Genomic DNA, 20,139 nt, shown 5'->3' with positions numbered 1-20,139 from the left:
AGAAAATTTGATACTGGCACATAATTTAGCTTCGTGAGCTCTATTTACATTTTAAACATTTAAAATGTAAACATATTTACATTTTAAACAAGCAGCAAGTTCCTACCCCTCATGACAGGAAATGCAATAAAATGTTTGCCTAATGCCTAGTGAAATATCAGAAGCCAGAGGAATTTTTAGATAAAATTTCCAGTGATCACAGGTGGGGGTATAGTTCTCTAAATAACTTACTGCCTTTTCTTATGGCTAGCAAAAGCAGAGTAACTTATGCAAAATACACCATGCATCATACTTAGTTTGCATGATTACATAGGTCACAGAATCCATATTTTTGTGAAGCAAAATTTGATTAGCCCCTTCCCTGCATGCTGCTTTCCCCGCCAAGATGGAATTCTGGATGTGCATTATATAAGGGAGAAGGCTGAAGGGGTGGGGTGGAATTGGTAAGCAGGAGACATCTTGAGAATCTTGCCTCCTGCCAACCACTTTTCCGATTTAAATGGTGGCCTCCCTATTTGCCACAGTTCAAAGGAAACCCATGTCTCTACCACATATCTAGTTCTACCTTATATATTGCAAGTGTTTATATTTTTCCTTGCCTGTAGTTCAGCTCTGTGCTATTAACCAACTAGATAACTGCAGACTGATAAAGCCTTTAATCAGACCAACTCTATGTCGCTGTGGGTAACAAATGGAATTGCTCTAAGAGTTCTGTGCAACAGAAGCTGATTACCCTTCATACCCAGGTATCAATGAACCATTCTGGATTGCAATCTTCTCAAGAGATTCTCTTATATAATTCCCACTGAAAGGGATGGGATCCAAGCATAAGCATGAAGGATATTCTTGCATCACTCCTATTTATTTTGGTGGGGCCTACACAGGAGCACTTTCCAAATGATTTGTGCTCTCTACATTCCACCTAACTTTCTTTTGGACTAACAAAGCAGCTGCATTCACAAATGTTAGATTTTTTCACCATCTTTTTCCATAAGCATAAAACTAATTGGAAACAAGCATCTTATATGATAACAGTAAAATATGTTTCTCTGAAAGTCTAAAAAAGCTGCCTTGATTTGCAGGTATTTTTTATTAAGAAGAATTGTTGCAAAACCCTCTCCCAGATTAATAGGCTCTGTACCTGTCTTGTCAGCAGTGAGCATCTTTTCAGCTATATCTTCGCCTTTCCAAGCCTCCTTATTGTATCCTAAACATAGCTTTGGCTGTCGGTAAACAACAGGATGAGCGTCAACCTCTGGATCCCTCCCTCCTTCAGTTTGGCAAACACCTGTAACAGAACAACAAAGTGGCTACCAGACTGCAGATGCTGCAAGCTTTTGCAGGTAAGGAAGATGTTCAGATCATGAGATGTTTAAATTATGGATTAAAACCAGGGAGGTCCACAAAATCCACATGGCTTAATAGCCAACTTCACTCCAAACACCCTCCACCTCCCAGTCTTCTGGCATGTAAAAAGTGCTGCCGGGATTTTATCTCATTTGTTGTAGGACCTAGGGCAGGGATGCACAACTTGCGGGCAGCCCCCCCCCCCCAACAAGCCCTCTTGTATACCCCTCAAGACCCACAGCCACTGCCAAAACATTTGCAGTAGCGCAGCACTAATGGTGAGATCACTGCTAATGGTGGCGGTCAAGGAGGGATTGGGTAAGGGGTGGCTGGGGAGGAGAGTAGTGGACTGCCTCTCCCCTCCTCCAGTGACCCTGCCACAGCCTGGATTGCTGCTTTATGGCTGCTAATGGCAGTCATAAAGCAGTAATCTGGTCGGGCTAGCTGGGCTGCGGAAGGGGTGTTGAATGGGTGTGAGTGTATGAGCGTGAGCATGCAATGGTGTGCGTGAATGAGCATATGCATGAGTGTGAGTGTATGTGTGCATGTCCGTGTGCACACCCTGGCACCCAGGCAGACACCTGACATGGCCCTCAGGGCCAAAAAGGTTGGGCACCCGTGACCTAGGGTGCGGAGAACGTATTACAGATCTGGCTAGATTACAAATCTGGCTACCTGCCATGTTTTGCGTGGATATACTGTGTATGGGCTTTATGTTACTGGGCCAACAAGGCTCTTATTCTCTTTACTCTGTCCCTGCAAGCAGCCATGCTAACCTGTAAAGCCGGATTTATTTATTTAGTTTTATATTGATATCTTGCTTTTCAACCAAGACTGGCTCTTAAAGTGGCGTATAGTTAATATCCACACAAATGTACAATATAATTAGGGATATGGGGGGGGGGGGCTGGATTCTCTTGTGGCCATGATTCAGTCTTCCCTCCAAAGGGAAGGAGCAGGGTACTGCAGAGCCTAGAGCCTTGTCAGTGGGTCACAGCATAAGCAGCACAGTCACAATCATCACAAGGAACAAATGTTTTAAATGTGGATATGGATCTTTATGCAGCTCATCAAGCAGCTTTAAATTGCTGCCAAAAAGATTAGAGCGGCAAAGGCTTTAAAAGCTATTGCTGTAAGTGGTTCACTTGATGAATTGATTTGATCAGTATCTTCGTTTTTTCCCTTGTGAAAATTGTAAGAACATAGTGTTATATACAATAAACCTGACTGAAAATATTTTAATGCAGTTGAGGTCTAGAAAGGGGACTTAACGATGTATCTCTTTCCACCAAGACAACTCCAAGGTACCAAGACCATCCTGCAAATGCTGAGGCATTTTGGCAAGGACACTGTACCACTCTAGTCAGACAACCAGAACAAAAAAGGGGGAGCTGTAGAATGATACACAGCTCTCCCCTGAGACTTGGATATGCACTGAGACTAGGATGTCAGTACACTTCTGCAACCATACGGTCATACATGCAGAAGCCTGCTTTTGTATACTCCCCCTTCCTTGATTTTCTTGAACGTGTACTATATCCACTATGTGCAATTAAATAATTACAAACAGTGAACCTGTATAAAGTGTATATTGTTATGACAAATCAATCCGAAAGTAAACTTTTAAAAAACACCCCTATAAGGAGACATGTGGGAACATCTGCTCTGCAAATGTTTCAGTGGAACTAGGCTTTTTCACCCTAGGTTCCACCAGAATTTTCAGGTTTATTTCAAGAGTGGGCATTCAGGATTTAGAAACAATGACATCACTTGCCCTCAAAGACCTAAAAGGATTCCATGCATGCATGGTGAAAGTTGGTGTAGCCAGGGTACATCTGCTCAGGAAGTAATAGTTTGGTTATCCATATTTTTAAGCTGATCTACATATTCAGAAAAATTACAGTGTAGAGTCCATCATGACCTGTACTACTTCTGATAGCAGTATTTTTTAATGTACTCCTCTATTAAAAGCAAAACAAAAACTCTGCAGGTAGAAAACGAGCAATTTAGAGAGAAAGATTCTAAGCCTAGCTCTACTCTTGATGTGTAGCTAGTTCTCTATGTGCAGGGACATGTATGTCATGGGAGAACATTAAAAAAAAAAATCTCCCCAACCTTGAGTCTGATGTGGTATAGTTCAGGAAGGACTCTACCATGTGATTTTGCAGAATGTTACCATCTCTTTGTCCCTTAAGAGAAGCAAAATGAACACAGTAGAGTTCTTCCAAGCCATACCATTGCTCTGTATGTGCCCGTTGGGCTGTTGGCCATTTTCCACTGTGACCACCGATTCTTGTCGTTCTGAAAGTGTCCCTTGGGATGACAGATAGCTTGGCACATCAGGTGGTACAATGGTCTCATCTGGAAAGACAGGGAAATGAGACAAAGGTGAAGGCCACTGCTGCAGCACAAGGTTGCTGTTGAAACCAAGGAAGACCACGGCACAGCTTGTGCATTTATCACAGGCCAGGTTAGAAGCATCTTGAACAGGCTTTTCAAGGGTTAGCTGACAAGGCATGGGGGACTATGTAAAATAAAATTGTTCTTTTGCTCTTTGACTTTTGGTTGAAAGCTTGCTCAGGGCTCCCTTCTTAGCCTTAATTGTTGCAGAGAATCTCCCCTCTGCACAGAGAACGATATTCTCCTGTCCATCCTTTCCCATTAACCATACATCCCCAATCTTCAGTGTGGTGCTCCACAAATTGCCTTTACATTAAGTCTTTTGCTCATGTCGACTCTGGAAATGATCCAGTTGTTATTCTCTAGTTCAGCCTTCCCCTACCTGATGCCCTCCGGATGTTTTGGACTTCAATTCCCATCAGCCCCAGCCAGCTGAGCCAAAGGTCAGGAAACCTGGGAGGTGTTGTCCAAAACATCTGGAGGGCACCAGGTTGGGGAAGCCCACTCTAGTCAAACAGATCCTAAAATTTCATCACGGGATATTCCCACAGACTCCCCCACCTCAAGGTCTCAAAAATAAAAGTAAATGAAGGCTGGCAATGTTTGGAGGCTGTGTTAACCAGCAGAGGCCCTTGGGGTCCCAGAAATATAGGTTCAAGCTCGGGAAGAGGCAGTCTCTGGAAAAGAGGGGGCTGCCCTGAACTTTCAGCACTGTGAGTCAAACAAATAAGGCAGGTATACACACTCACCAAGCTACACCCACTACATTAACTCAGAAGAGGGTATGCGGCAAATTTACTCTTCACTTGCTGACCCAATCATGGGCCACAAAAACAACTAGGGCGTGGGCAGCGAAGGTGTCAGAGAACAAGATGTGTCTCACTTAGTGACCTAGTAGGCCTTTATGGATGTGGATCACATTTCAAGAGCTAGGACTCTGGCCAGAAACCAAATAACTAGAGTTGTATTACGGATCATGCAATCAGCAACTTATTTTATCCGTTTCATTTTACAATTTAGTACAGAAGTCAGCAATGTGGCGCCTGGCACCCATGGAGTCCTCTGATGGCACCCATGAAGCTTTCCAACACCCTCTCCCCTTCAAAAATTTATTTTTAGCTCAAAAAACCTTGAAACATGTTAGGACGACAGGTTCTACTTCCTGTTCCTGAATCTGTCGCTGGTCAGCTGTTCGGTGGGCAGGAAGAGAAGGTAAGAGATGCTTCCTGGCCCCATCCAATCTGCTTCTGCTCACACAGTCCTTTCCCCTTTGCTCTTTCTCTCTCTGCTCCCAGCCTCTAACCACACTTTTTCTTCCCCCATCACACACACACACAAACACACACCTTTTTACCTTGCTGTTTCTCCGACCTCCTAGCCTCCAGTCTCACTATTTCTCTCCCCACACCTCTTCACCTCCGTTTCTCCCTCTTTCCTTGCCTCCAGCCTCGCTCTTCCTTCCTCCTCCCAGCCCTTCACCTCTTTCTCTCTCCCTTTCTCGCCCCCTCTCTCGTTATACACACAGATACACAGCACCTTCCTCTGCAGGGACTCTGATGGCAGAGGGGGAGCTAGGAGTGCCAGGTGGTGAACAGAGTGTCTGAGCCTCGAGTTGAGGTAGGGAAAACCTTTTCTTTCCTTTCGGGGATGGGGGCATTTTTCTTTCCTTTGGAGCTGGGGAAAGGTGTGTGTATGTGGACAGGATGCATAGAGCAATCAGATGTAAGTCTATTCTGAAGTAATGCCCATTGAGTTCCACGTCAGCATGCATAGGATTGCAACCTTAAATGGGTATTTTGTTGTGCTTCTGTGGGGTCAAATATGTAGGTTCGCTTTGGTATTCAGACCCTTCCTCTGTTTGCACTCAAATTTCTTGGGTGAATTGTCTTTTGACTAGTCGAGCCCTTGTGGCAGCTGTTATGTAATAAGCCACATCCTCTGTGGGAACCATTTTGTGCTGGTGCCCACAGCAGTTTCTCAATTTCCAAAATGTGCCCACGGGTCCAAAAAAAAGGTTGGGGACTCCTGGTTTAGTAACACTAAACTATGCAGCATGTGCAATTCTGTTTAATTCAGCAGTTCTGAAATGGGACAGTCTTTACTTTTGAGAAACACCTCCTCTTGTTAGACAGGGAAGAGTCTATAGCAGAAAAGACATCGAGGGAGGGACTTCTCCTCAGCTCCAAAACCGGCTCTGCATGTTTGGCAGGCAGCGAGTCTCTGGCATTGCTTGTATCTAAGCTGTTGTGACACTGTTTGAATTTTACTTCTGCAAGTCATTTCTTTTGAGGGAAAGGGGCATCGTATTAGGCAGGGAGCCGGGCCGTGCTTGGGTTGCACCCTGACCCTAAAGCATGAGGACAAGAGCATTCCTGAGGAGAGAAGAACGTTCCTGAGAAGAGGTGGCCTCCTCAGTCAGATAGTGGGCTCCTAAGAGTGCTCAGGGAAATACAGGATGGTGGTACAATGGGCTATGATTCAGGAGAAGCAGAATTCCTGGGAAACATGTGGTGTGGTGGGGAACAGAACCTCCCTATATGCCATGCGAACACTTAACAACTCTGCTTGGAATATCTGTACACATCAATTGCTGTCCATCACATTTGCAGAAACGTATGCCAAACCTCAGCAACAGAGCACATGCACTGCATCCAAAAGGTCTCAGGTTCAATCCCTGCCATATCCAGGTAGGGCTGGTAAAGACCCCCGTCTGAAATCCTGAAGACCTGCTGCCAACCAGTTTGAACAATACTAAGCTAGGAAAACTGATGGTCTGACTTGGTATAAGGCAGCTTCCGATCTGTCTGTCTGTCTGTCTGTCTGTCTATCTGTCTATCTATCTATCTATCTATCTATCAATACTTATGAACCGCTTAATATAGTAACATCTCTAAGTGGTTCACCCATAAATATTAAAAATCACATTGAAAATACACTATTTCAATGAAATGTTAAAATACACTATGAAGGCTGCAGTAACACTACACAGCATGGCTTCAGAAATAGACCCCTCCTGATCAGTGCTCCATTAACCAAAAAAAAAACCACCCTGAGCTTACCTGTGTTTGTGACACTGTATTCTTCACTCTTCTTTCTGGTCTGGTAGATTATGCACACCCAAATGATGGAAGTCAACACGATGCTGCCCACTACAGCAATAGTGATAATCCCAACCGTGGTTCCATCCTTCCGGCAGCCAAGTGAAGGCAACACACTGACATGGCTGTGTGCCCGCTCTGTTCCAACTGTGTTTGAGATTTCACAAGTGTATTTCCCAGCATCTTCCACCACAACATTCCGGACAATAAGCAACTGGTTGCCTGGAGTAAAGTGATGCCTCTCAGTGATTATCAGAGGCCGGTCACCCTTCAGCCAGTTAATGCGTGGAGGTGGACTTCCTGTCGCTTTGCACTGCAGAACCACAGTTTCACCAACAGATACAATGCGATCTTCCAGTGGGTGAACCAAGCTTGGAGTCTCTGCAGGGATCCAGAAAGGGGAGTTAGCCTAAAGATGTTCTATGATGTTGCTGCAAAAGCTCTTGACTTTATAATGACATGGACAGCAGAGATCTGAAAATCAAGCTGTGGGCAAGGAAGAGTTCCTTGCAACACCTGAATTCCTCAGTTCTGGACTATACTCTGCCTTTCCTTGTACCAAAGACTCAGTTGAAACTCATACCTCCCAAGTTTTTCTCCATGTCAAAGAAGTAGGGTTTCCACCTCTCCCAAATAAATACTCAGTTGCAAGTGTGTGTGCATACGTGTGTGTTTAAATTTGTGCAAACAAAAAACTGGTGACTAGCTCTGAGATTCCAAAAAGGCACAATAATAATGCCACTGCCTGTCCACCCAACCCATGAACAACAACTAGGCAGACTACTTTAAAACAGGAGGTTACAACCCTAACATGAGGAAAATGGTCAAGAATCGTATCACCATATACAGCAGTCATAGAAAATATTACTTCTCTGTTCCTTAGAGATGGGGGAAACACATTCATTGTAGCTTCCAGACCTCTAGTGTGCTGAAGCCAAGGTCCTGTGTTGCAAGGATACCCAAACTTTTTTTTTTGCTAAATGCTTTCCGAAAGTTCCAGACCCCAGCCCAGAAACTCTTATATTGCCATCCCAAACAACCTGGGTAGTCAACTATCATTGCACTCCGCCCACCCAACCAGGGTTAACTCAGATCCTGCTTTTTTAATCTCTCTCTTATCTGTTTATACTCATCCATATTGTTTCAACATATTTAAGGGGCTGAATAAAGTTTGGGCAGCCGTGGTTCCCCATCACATCTTGGGCCACTACCCTCCCATCCTGACCACTTCATTCTTTCCAAGTCACTGGGGTAGAAGTGTGTGGTGCCTCACTTCTTTGCTTTGTGTTGGCCAAGAAAGCTCTCCTCCCACCAGGATCTAAAAGGATTGTTTTGCTATAGGAAGAGGAATTGTATAATGTAATTCCTTTTAAAATATAGTCCCTAGTTGTTTATTCCTGATAATGGCACCTTAAAGGATCATGTTCTCTAACTTTCCAAAGATGGACTTATATAAAAATATCTAGAATTAATGTGTTTGCAGTGTATCCCCCACTTTGCCTATCCCAAAGGAAGCACATTTCCTTACCTAGCACCGTCAGGGTAGCATTTGCTGATACGGAACCAGCAGAATTCTGAGCAGTACAGCTATAAATGCCCATGTCCTCTATCTTCACATCTGTGATGAAGAAGACATCATCATCGGGCATGACGTGCATTCGCCGCTCACGAGCTGCGGGGAAGTCAGTGCCTCCGTCTTTTTGCCAAGCAATTTGCGGGGTGGGGTGACCACCAGCGGCACACTCCAACCGGGCTGTTGTCCCTGTCCGGGCTGCAATGTCATGGGGAGTTTTGAGGAATGATGGCAACACTGTGAAGGACAAGGAGAATGATAATAACAAAGACTCTTGAAGAACACTGGCCATGCTTTCAAGGGCGAAAGAGGACTCAATCCCATTCTTTTCTACAGGATACTGGAGGCATCCCCAATTTCATTTCTTTCATGAACTTGCACCGCAACATACATCAAGTTGACTTGCTTTGATGGCTTTATTTTGGCTGCTCAATCTACTTTTGTTTGCCATAGATTGGAGGCAGTAAACAAAACTAATGGAAATGAGAAAGCAACAGGCTTGTAGGAATTATGATGCAACACTGTGGAATGGTCGGGAGGGAGAGATCTCAAGACTGCTGGAACCCAAGACCACCTCCAGTTCCTAGCTGAGCAATCCTCTGGATGCATTCAAAGGACTGCTGCTGCACCGAGAGCTTCATGGTGCAAGCTAGTCAGCATCCCAATTCTAGTTGAGAATTGATGGCTGGTTTGGCTTAAGGACTTTGGCTCACAGCATTCATGATTTTGGGTTAGTGTCCTCATTTTGTGATCTCAATGCTGCACCATATAGGCAAGGGTGGTGGAGTCCCCTGATCCTACGGACTGTGGACCAGGTTATGCCACTCGGTCAACCTGCTCCCACCATGCTTCCCTTCCATCCACATCTGATCCAGCCCTTGCACCAACATTGATACATGCACTTTGTTGCACCAGTGCAACCTCCTAAGTGTGGAACAATATGACTTTCAATTCTGCATGGATCCAAGAGTTCTTGCTCTTCTGTATTTTGCATTGGTTGCCATGATCAGTCTGTTACAAAGAGGATGGAAACCAGAGTTGAAGTGCAAGTAAAAGGGCGTATTACTAGGACAGACTACATGTGTTACAAAGGGCTTTCTCTGTGACAGCATCCTATCACAACAAGTTTTTTTATGCTGCTTTTAGTCTGGTAATTGTGCTTTAATGATACATTATGGATTTATTTATTTTGTAGGCTACTTTGGGTGAATTTGGAGGGGGAAAGTCAGGCATAATTCTTTTTGTAAAAGAAGTGGGCCTTTTCTGTTGTGACACCCTGGCTGCAGAAGGAGCTTCCCAGAGAGGCTCGCCTGGTGCCTACGTTGTGCTCTTTTCAATGCCAGGTGAAGACCTTATTTTCCCAGACAGGTTAGTCTTTCAGTTTCTGTGATTTTAAACCTGTTACCGTATTTTACATCTTTGCATTTCTGCTAGGTTTTATTCTGTGTTTTAATTTATATTTTATACTGTAGCTTTAAACTTTTAAATTGTATGCCATCATGTTTTATTTTATAGTTTAATTGTTGTGACATGCCCAGAGAGCTTCAGCAATTGGGAGATATAGAAATTTAATTATGTAATGATACAGTTACGGAGCAATCCTATCTAGGTAGGCGGCTGCCTCCAAACTCGGACGCAACCGCGTATTCAAAGCAGGGCAGGAGAAGCACGGAGGGGATTGTTCCCTCCGCGCTTCTCCTGCCCTGGTTTTTTGGCTAGAGAGCCTATTGCGGCTGTCTGGCTGTGGGAGGACAGAGCGAGGAATGAGGCTGCTGTACGACACATAGGATGTGTCGTACAGGCAGTTACGATCTTCCCGTCCTAGAATGCTCCCAGCCACGTCACTTTCCAGCCACTCCACGCTCCTCTTGTGAGCACGGAGGATGGGCCTGTTGATTCTCCAGGAACCAACCTCGGAGCAGAGGCTCTGAGGTCAGTTCCTGGAAAACAACATATCCTATGACCATCTAGCCGCTATCTAGCAGCCATAGGATTGCTTCCTCCAGCAAATATCCAATTTTGCACTCTCACAATTAACAGAATTACCTTTGATTACAAGAACTGACACAGAATATTTAACTGAGCAATTTTTTAAGCAGCAATGAAGGATAGGTGCCTGTTACATTTCCCAAACTTTAGAAAACACTATAATTTCCCCTATGCAGAAGCTACAAATAATATTAAGTTGTAACATTTTTGGAAAGATGAAATAATCAACTGTTGTGATTTTAATTCTGCAAATGTAAGTTTTTTGTTTTTAAATCTGTCAACCTCGAGACTTTGCAATTGCAGCTAAATTCCAAGCTGCAACTGTACGCCAGCTGCCACATTTAATGAAAGTGCCTAAATAGAGAGGAGTCAGAATTTTAGTTGTATCACATTGTCAGTGATTTCTAGGAAGAGCAACTCATGCTTGATCTAAGCATGTCAGCAGAAGGAGGTGGTAGAGTTCTGAAGAGGTCAAACGGCTCGTACAACTTCAGACTACAGGTGAGAGTAACATTTCCAAAATCTCCCTTAACATAAAAACCTCCCTGCAAATAAGAAAGCTTAGCATAGCAGGAAGAGGGCTGGACTACAACATTTCTCCCCCCTGTGCTAGTTTTCTTCTGGCAGGGATTTTTTTTTTTTTTAACATTAGGAAGCATTTAGGGATGGTATCCTACCCCCTGCAATCTGAGACTTTAGCACTTAATTCTGCCATATATGTAGGCCAAGCCTCGTAACCTTCTCCTGAAGTGCTGTCTTCCCTGTGAAATTTAAGAGTTAGAATTAAAATGCAGGCCCTCCAAAGGAAATGTTTTAAAATTAAATTTTTAACATAGTAGGCTGCCACTACGACAAGAAGGGGAAAACATCCAAACTGGTGAATTTATATTTTATACTGTAGCTTTAAACGTTTAAATTGTATGTTATCACGTTTTATTTTATAGTTTTAATTGTGTTAATTAAACATGCCCAGAGAGCTTCAGCAATTGGGAGGTGTAGAAATTTAATTAATTAATAATACAGTTAGGGAGCAATCCTATCTAGATAGGTGGCTGCCTCCAAACTTGGACGCGACCGCGTATCCAAAGCAGGGCAGGAGAACTGGTGAAAACCAGTATTTATAAAAGTAGCCTGATGCATTTCAGGTCTCAACTCTTCTTCAGGAGAATAATTTTTACACAGAGGTGCCCTGTCCTTTGGGCACTTAAATCTGCAAATGAGTGATAACCATCTGTACCATTTTGGATTCTTACCCTTTTTGTCACTGCACTTTAAAATCTAGAAATATGCCATTTATAAAGTTAGCAATTTGAAAACAGAGGTATGAAAATCTGGTTCCCATAATGCAGGTTCGTTTCAAGTGCTGGGTACAAAGGCCTTCTTCCTCACTCACCATTCACAGTAAGCTGAGCTTTGTGGGAGTATGTTGAACCAAAATGGTTGGTGATAATGCACTGGTAGCGCCCCTCGTGGGTGAAAGTGACATGGCGCAGGTGCAGAATGGTGGTGTACTCTATCACCACACCATCTCTCGCCCGGACATGCGCGAAGTTCTCCATCTCAGCGTGGTGTAGGATTTCATTGTCCTTCTTCCAGGCAAAGGTCATGGGGGAGCTGCTGCTACTTGCAGCTGAGCAGGTGAAGCGGATGTTCTTACCGAGGACGGCCATTGTAGTTTCCGGCTCAACGATAATCTTGGGCTTGGGGAAATCCTCTGAAAACAACCAAGCATTTTCACTTTAGAAAGATGCCACAGCCATGAGCAATCCAACCTCACTGCCTTCGAGAGGTGTGAAGGTCAGCTTTCTCCTGTTGATCAGTGCTAAGAAACTTCATGTATGTCCAGACCTTGCAATTCAAATGCAGTCACACGCTCCCGCACCCACACAGAGAAAGAATTTGCATCTTAATTGTTCACCTTAAATTTTCTCCCCCACGAAGTTCCAGTTTGTTTGTTTATTTATTTATTTATTATTAAATTTATTAATCACCCATCTGGCTGGTCACAGAGTTTACTGTTAACTCTAAACGCAAAATACTTGGGTTTCTGCAATCATGCTATTTGCCTGACCCATCCACAAAAAAGCCCATATTTGCATACATGAATCTGTATCGCAGTAGGTGGCATGCAAATATCAGAAGGAATCCACCACATGTTTTCTGGATGCAGGCCATAAAATGTATACCATGGGATAACCTGGGATAACCTGGATAAAACAGCAAAATTGAGGCACATGGCAAAATATGATTGCCATAAACCCTTTGGGTGGATGGAGAAACCAATTATTTCTGGTGACTCACCACTGATCCATCTGGCCCATTTATTTAGTGAGGAAAAGAATTCCACAGTATGCAGAGAAATATGACATACATGCACCACTTCATTTCCATCTTCTTGTGTTGGCTGGTCATCGTGAGATGCCCTCCAACTGCTGCTTCCACACATGGACGTTGTTAATTTGTTAAGAGTTAAAGCAACTGTTGCAATTAACGTCACCAGTGACAAGCGCTGACAGGCAGGAACAGCATCCTGGCACAAAGACATTGAAGGAAGGCAGATGTATCTCTTTGTCATCCTTCCAAAGCAAAGACTTGTGCACTCAGGGCCTGACAGTGAAGACTATTTGGTTTAGCCAAGTTCCAACCAGCTTAATTTATTAGTCACACAAAAGCATCTCTGATTTCAATGTAAAACATTTCCCCCCACTCCAAAAGCACAGCCATACCAATGGAAAGGAGGAACTCAATGGATCGACTGCCACCAAATCATGTTCAGATAAAAAGAACAGTTTGGAATGCCAACATATTAAAGATAGACTGAGAGCCAAATCAAAACGTGGAGAAAGCACGTGGTACAGCATTTTCCCCAGAATTGTAGACCTTCAGACTGCAGGTGGCTCCATCAGATTGAAGCAGGGAAACCTGCACATGGAAGGCCAGCATGTCAGATGAAGGAGTTTTATTCCAGCCTTGTCCCTGACATGCTAGCTTTCTATGTGAATGGTGGTAAGAGGTATTCAAATATGAATCTCACCAGCTGTAGTCTGATACCATACAGCCAACCGAGGGCTTGTATCGTGTATTATTTCTGTGCCTTCGAGTTGGCCCTGAGGGAATAGTCAATGCATACAGTTGATGCATTTCAAGTTTTTGCTGACAAGTCCTACCATACATTCTTTATGGGAGGGGAACTGGGTGGTTGCAACTGGCTGGTAAACGATGCTATGAGCTTGACAGTTCCAAAGTCCCTTATTGTGGTGGGATCTGACAGAACCTTCATTTACAGACTGAATATTTCATTAGTCTCCAAACAGTGAGAGAAATGTGGCTCTTGCAGAAACAAAAAAGTAAACAAGGTGATCATACTATACCAATTCTCTGCCTCCAAGCACATACCAGGCATGTCCAAAGGAAGTGGGCTGCATGGGTCAGCTGCTGTGCCACAACGAGCAGCATTACTCTGACTGATTGGAGCAGAAGAAACAGCTTCTAGTCAGAGAAAGATTGGCCGTTCCTTTCCGGGGGATGTTGCAGCCACTCCCACCAGTTACAGCAGTTCTGGTGATTGTTGCTGGGCCAGGCAGCCTCCCAAACTTACATATGTCTTTGCTGGCCCTGACAGTATAAGCAATGCCAATGCAGTGCCTGCACTGCTAAGCAGTGGAGTTACATATGAGATCCTTGGTTCTTGCTGTTGGGAAGCATAACTCCTCCTGTTTATGTGCTTTGTGGCTTAGTTTCCCAACCTAGTCAACTGCTGTTGTTTTCCTCAACAGAGAATGACCTCAGCTTCATGCAGTCAACAAGGTGTGGCCCCAACCACGGATGACTATAGCAGGTAGGACTGCAGCGTTATCTGTGTTGTTGCCTATGGATTTCTTAATCAACTTTTAACACACGCGCAGCTGGAGAATTAGATCATCCAAGTAGCTGAGATGTTCCTGTATTCTGAGCTGGTGTTTGTATATTTGGACCTATCCGATTGCCGCGTCAAGCGTGGACATACTCCAATGAGACCGACAGATTACGCTTTCACCAGAAGAGGGATCCTTCTGATGTTGTTATTCTGCATGCAAAGCTAGCAATGCCTAACAAATTATGGCAGCTTCAGTTCTACATTAGTAAACAAGCTGGGCCAAAGAGAAAGGTTTCTAGAAATCGGGAACCATTTTGCTGACAGGAGGGAAGTATGATTAACCACAACTTTGGCTGTGGCTCTAAACGTTTAAACTATTCCACTTTAAAAGACAAAAAATGTTATGCACGTGTGCATTCAGCTGCTCTGTATGTACTATGCTGGTACATAATCATTCCCTGAACCAATAGTACAGAAAAGGCTCAGATTGCTCAGAAGAAAAATGTTAATTATTCCATACATCACGGCAATGCTTCCTATTAAACAACACACACCTCTCAATAGGTCTTCTATGCATTACAGTAGGGGTTGGGAACCTGTGGACCTACAGTTGTTGTTGGACTCCAACCCCCATCAGACTGTGAGGAATGATGGGATTGGCAATCCAACATCTGGAGGGCCACAGGTTCCCTACCCCTGTATTATAGCAGCTGTGCTATTGGGAGCGTTCACAGGTTAAACTAAATACACTGAATGCAAGGTGTGGAAATTAGAGTTGCGAGGCAGCTGACAAATTATTCATCCATGTTGTAAGGCAGATGTTTTGGTCTACAACTCCCATCAGCCCTAGCCAGCATTGCCAATGGTGAGGGATCATGGGAGCTGTAGGCCAAAACATCCAGAGGCCCACAAGTTGCCTTCCCCTGCTGTAAGGGGTTTAGATTCTGAGGCAGCAGCTCTCAAGGGTGTTCACTATGCATTGCAAAGTACAATTATGAAGGTAATATCCATGTTGGACATTTGCACTGATTTGACCACTCAGATTTATTTTCTACTGAAGAGAAAACGAAATTAGCGAAACTGAAAAAACAAGATGAAGAACACCTGCCATGGCAAATCAAGGCAATATCAACCAGGCTGGAAACCAGATTAGAATGCATCAGGGTAGGATGTGTCATTCAGGAATGCCTGGTATTGCTTGGCCATAAAATTTCCATGACCTCCTAATGGGTCCCCCAAGCCCCCATTTGGGAATCATTGTTTCAGATATATCCTACCACATGCTGTCAATGACCTGGTTCACACATAACTCTAATCCATGGTTTATTTAACCCATGGTTAACCTATAGTTTGTTGCACTACACAGGGTTTGTCTGGCAAATGTTCGAACAAACCCTGGTTTGTTTTCTCAAGCCTTGGTTTGTTTGTTTCTGCCCTCCTTCGCCTTTTCCCTGCCTGTATCCCAAATGCCTTTGTGGCACCGTAGCACCGGCATGCAGAGTGATTGGTTTTTTAACCACTCTTGTCCGCCACCTCTGCAGCTTGGCAAAACAATCCCTGAACAACCTACAGTTCTGGGTTCACACATAAACTAGAAATCACAACCCAGCAACATGGGTCTCTTTCTGGGCTGTTCACGGTTAACCATGGCTGGTTAGTATGGCTGGGTTCACACAACACAACTACCCAGAATTAAACAACCCATACGATGGTTGGTTAGCTTTATGTGTGAACCCAGCCAACATGATTTACAGTTTTGACCGGAAATCAACTCTGCTCAGGGATGAATGTAAGCATACGAAGGGTGTGTATGTGTGTGCTCCGCTCCACAACATACAGAAGAGTGAGCTGGCCACAAAGTACAGACACATTCTTGGGCAAGGGCTGCCCTCCAAACTAACCTCAAAATTACCAGGTTACAGCCAAGACTTACCACACACAAAACTTTCTGGCACCACATCGAAAATGCTTCTGCCCTTTAATGACTCTGGATGGGCACAGGTAGCTTCCACAAATGGCTGCAGTTCCTTCTTGGTTAACCACTGCGGCAACCACTTGAGCTGACAATCACACAGGAAGCTCTCACTATTTATGTGGCTAGACGGAAGCAAGCAAAATGCAAAAAACGTTTTCTGTGAAATGTGCAAGGGAGTTTTAAAGCATCCACACACTTGCCTTTCATTAACATGATCAGCAACCCAGATATTGACAAAAGAAGTAAGCAGGTATTGACAAAAGGACCCAGATATTGACAAAAGAATCTGCTATCTTCACACATTATACAATGACCACAAAGTAACCCCAAAGCAACACAAACTCCATGGTTGCCAGCAGGCAGATGAATGCTGGAGAGGTGCACAGGTTTCTGCTTTTAGTATACTAGACAAGTTGGATTTGGACTGAATAGTCAGGGTAAATGACAGTTGGATATACGAGACATTGTTCTGACCCTGAATCAGGGGATGGATCCAGATTTAAGCAGGATCAACTGTGTTGATGGAAGTGGACTTCCCTGCCCTTTGAAAATGCTATACAGAGAGTCAGGGAACCATGCTGAATTGGGTGAGCTGAGACATGGCAGCAGGGCACCCCCAAAAATCAAGCAGAGGTCACTTCGTCTAGTGAAAGGTCCCTTCCTCTCTCAGAAGGCAGATGCTTGATTCAACCCACTGTTTATAAATACCATTTTGCTGGTCACCCAGGATGAGTAAGACTGTCTCCACGTGACCAAGCAAGGAATCTCTTAGAAATTCTAAGAGGGAGAAGAGATGGTTACTTGTTTCTTTCAGGTCATCCATGCATCATGATGGACTAACATCGGTATATGCGGGCTAGGAAAAAAGTCTGTACTAGCTAATAACTTTTAACTTACTTGGAAGACCACTACAGGACAGTAGGACCTCTACGCAAATACAAAATATAAAGCTTTGAATATAATACCCATCCCCAAATTAAACAGACCAGGCCCACACCAGCTGGAATTTGTTTTCTCCTATAAATATTCAGATATATATTTTGCAGCAAATAAAAACTAGATGACCCCAACGTCATATGTCAAGATTAAGGTAGACATTACTTTTAAAAGCAATAATCTTGTTTGCTAGGAATAAAGAGAGCAATTGTTTAACACTGAGAATTCTCCCAAAGACTTGTGGAACAGAAATATTGGGTTGTAGTTCAAATCTGAAAGATGCAAAGGTTATACAAAATAAGTCTGATATTGAGAATACAAGAAGAGCCCTGCTGGATCAGCCAAAAGGCCCATCTAATCCAACTTCCTCTTTCCCACAGTGGCTAATTAGATGCATCGAGGAAGCTCTCAAGCAAGGAATAACGCCAGCAGCCCTTTCCAACTCTTGCCCCCAGCAACTGATACTCAGTGGCAGGGCCGGTGTCAAGGGTAGGCATGGTTGGGTTCTTGCTGGGGGCCCACAGCCCAGCAGGGGTCCGTTAACAAGAGGCTCCTGGACTTGCTCCTCTTATTCACCATTGCAAACTGCTTGCTCAACTGCCTCTCACTCTGGGCGAGACAAAGGCGGTGGTGAGAAGGAGGAGCAGTAGATGCCACCGCCTACTTGCTCAGTGGCTCTCTGCCTGCCTGCCATGCAAGCAAGTGGTAGCAGTGATGAGAAAGAAGGGGAGGAACAGGAGCAGCTAGTGACAGGAGCAGGTAGTGAGAAGGTAGAGTCACTGAGGGAGGGGCCCATTGAGCCAAGGGGTCTAGACCAAGGGCTGGAGCCAGCACTGTGGCATACTGCCTCTGAAGCTGGAGGCGCCATATAGCCACCATGACTAACAGCCATCCATTGACCTATCCTCTGTGGATGTGTCTCTTTAAAGGCATTTAAGCTAGTGGCCACCACCATATCTTGTGGCAGCAAATTCTATAAATGTAATTACTTCTTTTCATACTCAGGCAGGTGGCAATTGCAATACCTTGAATGGAAATGAACATGTCCTCTATCTCAGCTAAAAGTATACGCCTGATGATCAATGACTGCTTATGTATTTACATGGGGTACAGATCTTGGATAGGTATATCTAAGGTTTTCTGCCTGGAGAGCAAGCTAATAACATTTTGGGCGGAGCAGGAGATGGAAAGTATCACAAGACAGGATGTTTGCTATTTAGTGTGCTAAACAAGATCCTGCTCATGCAGCTGAAACATCAGATCTGCTAATAAGTCTGTAATTCTCCCATCCTGAGACCAAGTGGGCACAAAGATCACATTCAAAGCCTGCATACCATGAAATGGCAGTGCCCCTGAAAAGTAGATACAAAAGGAAAGCCAGATTTGCCACTAGAAATTAAGTAAGTCACTGAATGCTCTGCAAGACTAGAGAACAGGAGTCTAGATTTCCTAAGCAGAGATGGATAAGGGCACAGATGCAGCCCAATGAAAGAAGCTGCTGAGAAGATCCAATTTCACTCGTTACTGAATGTGAGATGAGTCGCTGACATCTGCTCTACTGTAAAAATAGTCTGCAGGGGTGGCAAGTGGGAAGCAGTGATAGTAGGAGTGTGGTGGTGGTGGAAGCAACCGCTGGGGGGAAGAAGCGTCACAACAATAGCCCAAAGATACAAGATAGAATAATAGCCCCATTACTTACAGCTTCTTCAGGTTCTTCAGTTTGGTAAATGCGTCCTCCTGAACAGACCGTATGGCATTGTCTTTAAGGTCTCTATGGAAAAGAAATGTTTTTTTTCCCCCTTGTATAACACACACCGACACACACCTATTAATGGGATGTGCTACTATACAATGCTTTGTGCCAGTTTAATTCTTTAAATGGTTTATGGCTCTGCATACATTCGTAACATTTGCACTCCTACTAATCAGAGGCTACGTATAAACAGAAATTGTTGCCTTCGCACATAAAGCTGACATTACAAGGATGAGCCACAGTGGCAGAATCCTGCTTGAGACCCTGGAGAGTCACTGCCAGCCAGTGCCAACAAGGGTCTGACTCACTATAAGGCGGCTTCCTGTGTTCTCCTCCTCCAGCGTGGTTGCCAGGCAGGAGTTTGGAAGCTTTTCTTTCCATTTTAGACTAACCGTGGCATGTTGTGACGTCTGAACTTGGGCAAACTACTTTAGTCTCGACAGTGATTAGTGAAACAAGTCTACTTTGAACCACAGCTTATGAAGCTGGCTTGTTTTCGCTAACCACAGTTAAACTAATCACAGTTTAAGGCTCTGATGTAAAGCGAAAGTGTTGTTAAGTTTAAAAGAGAGGCCGAGGCTTGCTGCAGCTCATCCTGGTTTACAGCACTGTGTGTGAGGGCTTAGTGTTATGTGTGAATTGGACCATCGTGTCATAGGAACATAGGACGCTGCCTTATACTGAATCAGACAACTGGTCTATCGTCAACACTGACTGGCAGCAGCGGCTCTCCAGGGTTTCAGGCAGGATTCCTTCCTAGCCCTGCCAGCAGATGCCAGGGATTGCATCAAGGACCTTCTGCATGCAAAGCAGGTGCTCTGCCACTAAGCTATGGCCCTTTGCTGAACTAATCATGATTTACTGGCTTGTAGTGGAAAATCTTTTTAAACCTGTAAAATCCCATGTGTTCCCTGGTCCCTAGCAAGCCTCAGCCTCTGTTTTAAACTAGCAACATACTATCTGAGCAATGACTGAAAAGTTCTACTTGGGGGGAAGATACAAATGTGGTCAACTTTTCTTAATTAATTAAAAGTTCCTCCCCCACCCCACAAAAAAATGTGAATCTCACTCCGGTTCTTGTGATGAGATTTGGGGAGATTATAAGGAAAAGGGAGAATCGAGTTTTATAGCTTCAGCCAAATATTTTTCCTCTTAAAAAATAATTATGATGATCCAAAGACTGCTTAGGGGAACACACATGTTTGTAATTTT

The 20,139-nt window shown here is 44.1% G+C and overlaps 1 protein-coding gene across 2 annotated transcripts in view; it reads right to left on the bottom strand.

The window, feature by feature from the left end:
- LRIG1 (leucine rich repeats and immunoglobulin like domains 1) overlaps positions 1 to 20,139 on the bottom strand; it is a 179,586-nt gene that overhangs the window by 2,403 nt on the left and 157,044 nt on the right. The window contains exons 11-17 of one of the 2 annotated variants that reach the window (XM_084840452.1): positions 18,874 to 18,945; positions 16,197 to 16,360; positions 11,801 to 12,121; positions 8,374 to 8,655; positions 6,807 to 7,226; positions 3,583 to 3,708; positions 1,142 to 1,288 (exon numbers count right to left, since the gene is read on the bottom strand). In XM_084840452.1, the coding sequence (XP_084696578.1) occupies positions 1,142 to 1,288; positions 3,583 to 3,708; positions 6,807 to 7,226; positions 8,374 to 8,655; positions 11,801 to 12,121; positions 16,197 to 16,360; positions 18,874 to 18,945 (1,532 nt within the window). The remainder of the gene's footprint in view (positions 1 to 1,141; positions 1,289 to 3,582; positions 3,709 to 6,806; positions 7,227 to 8,373; positions 8,656 to 11,800; positions 12,122 to 16,196; positions 16,361 to 18,873; positions 18,946 to 20,139) is intronic. The other variant, XM_084840453.1, reaches the window with a different exon arrangement.

The sequence above is a fragment of the Heloderma suspectum genome, chromosome 2 (genome assembly GCF_057233095.1).
Source record: "Heloderma suspectum isolate Gila_16-S chromosome 2, 16-S_ref, whole genome shotgun sequence".
NCBI lineage: Eukaryota > Metazoa > Chordata > Lepidosauria > Squamata > Helodermatidae > Heloderma > Heloderma suspectum.
The sequence above is the reverse complement of the archived record's forward strand: the minus strand, read 5'-3'. Positions and strand labels throughout refer to the sequence as shown.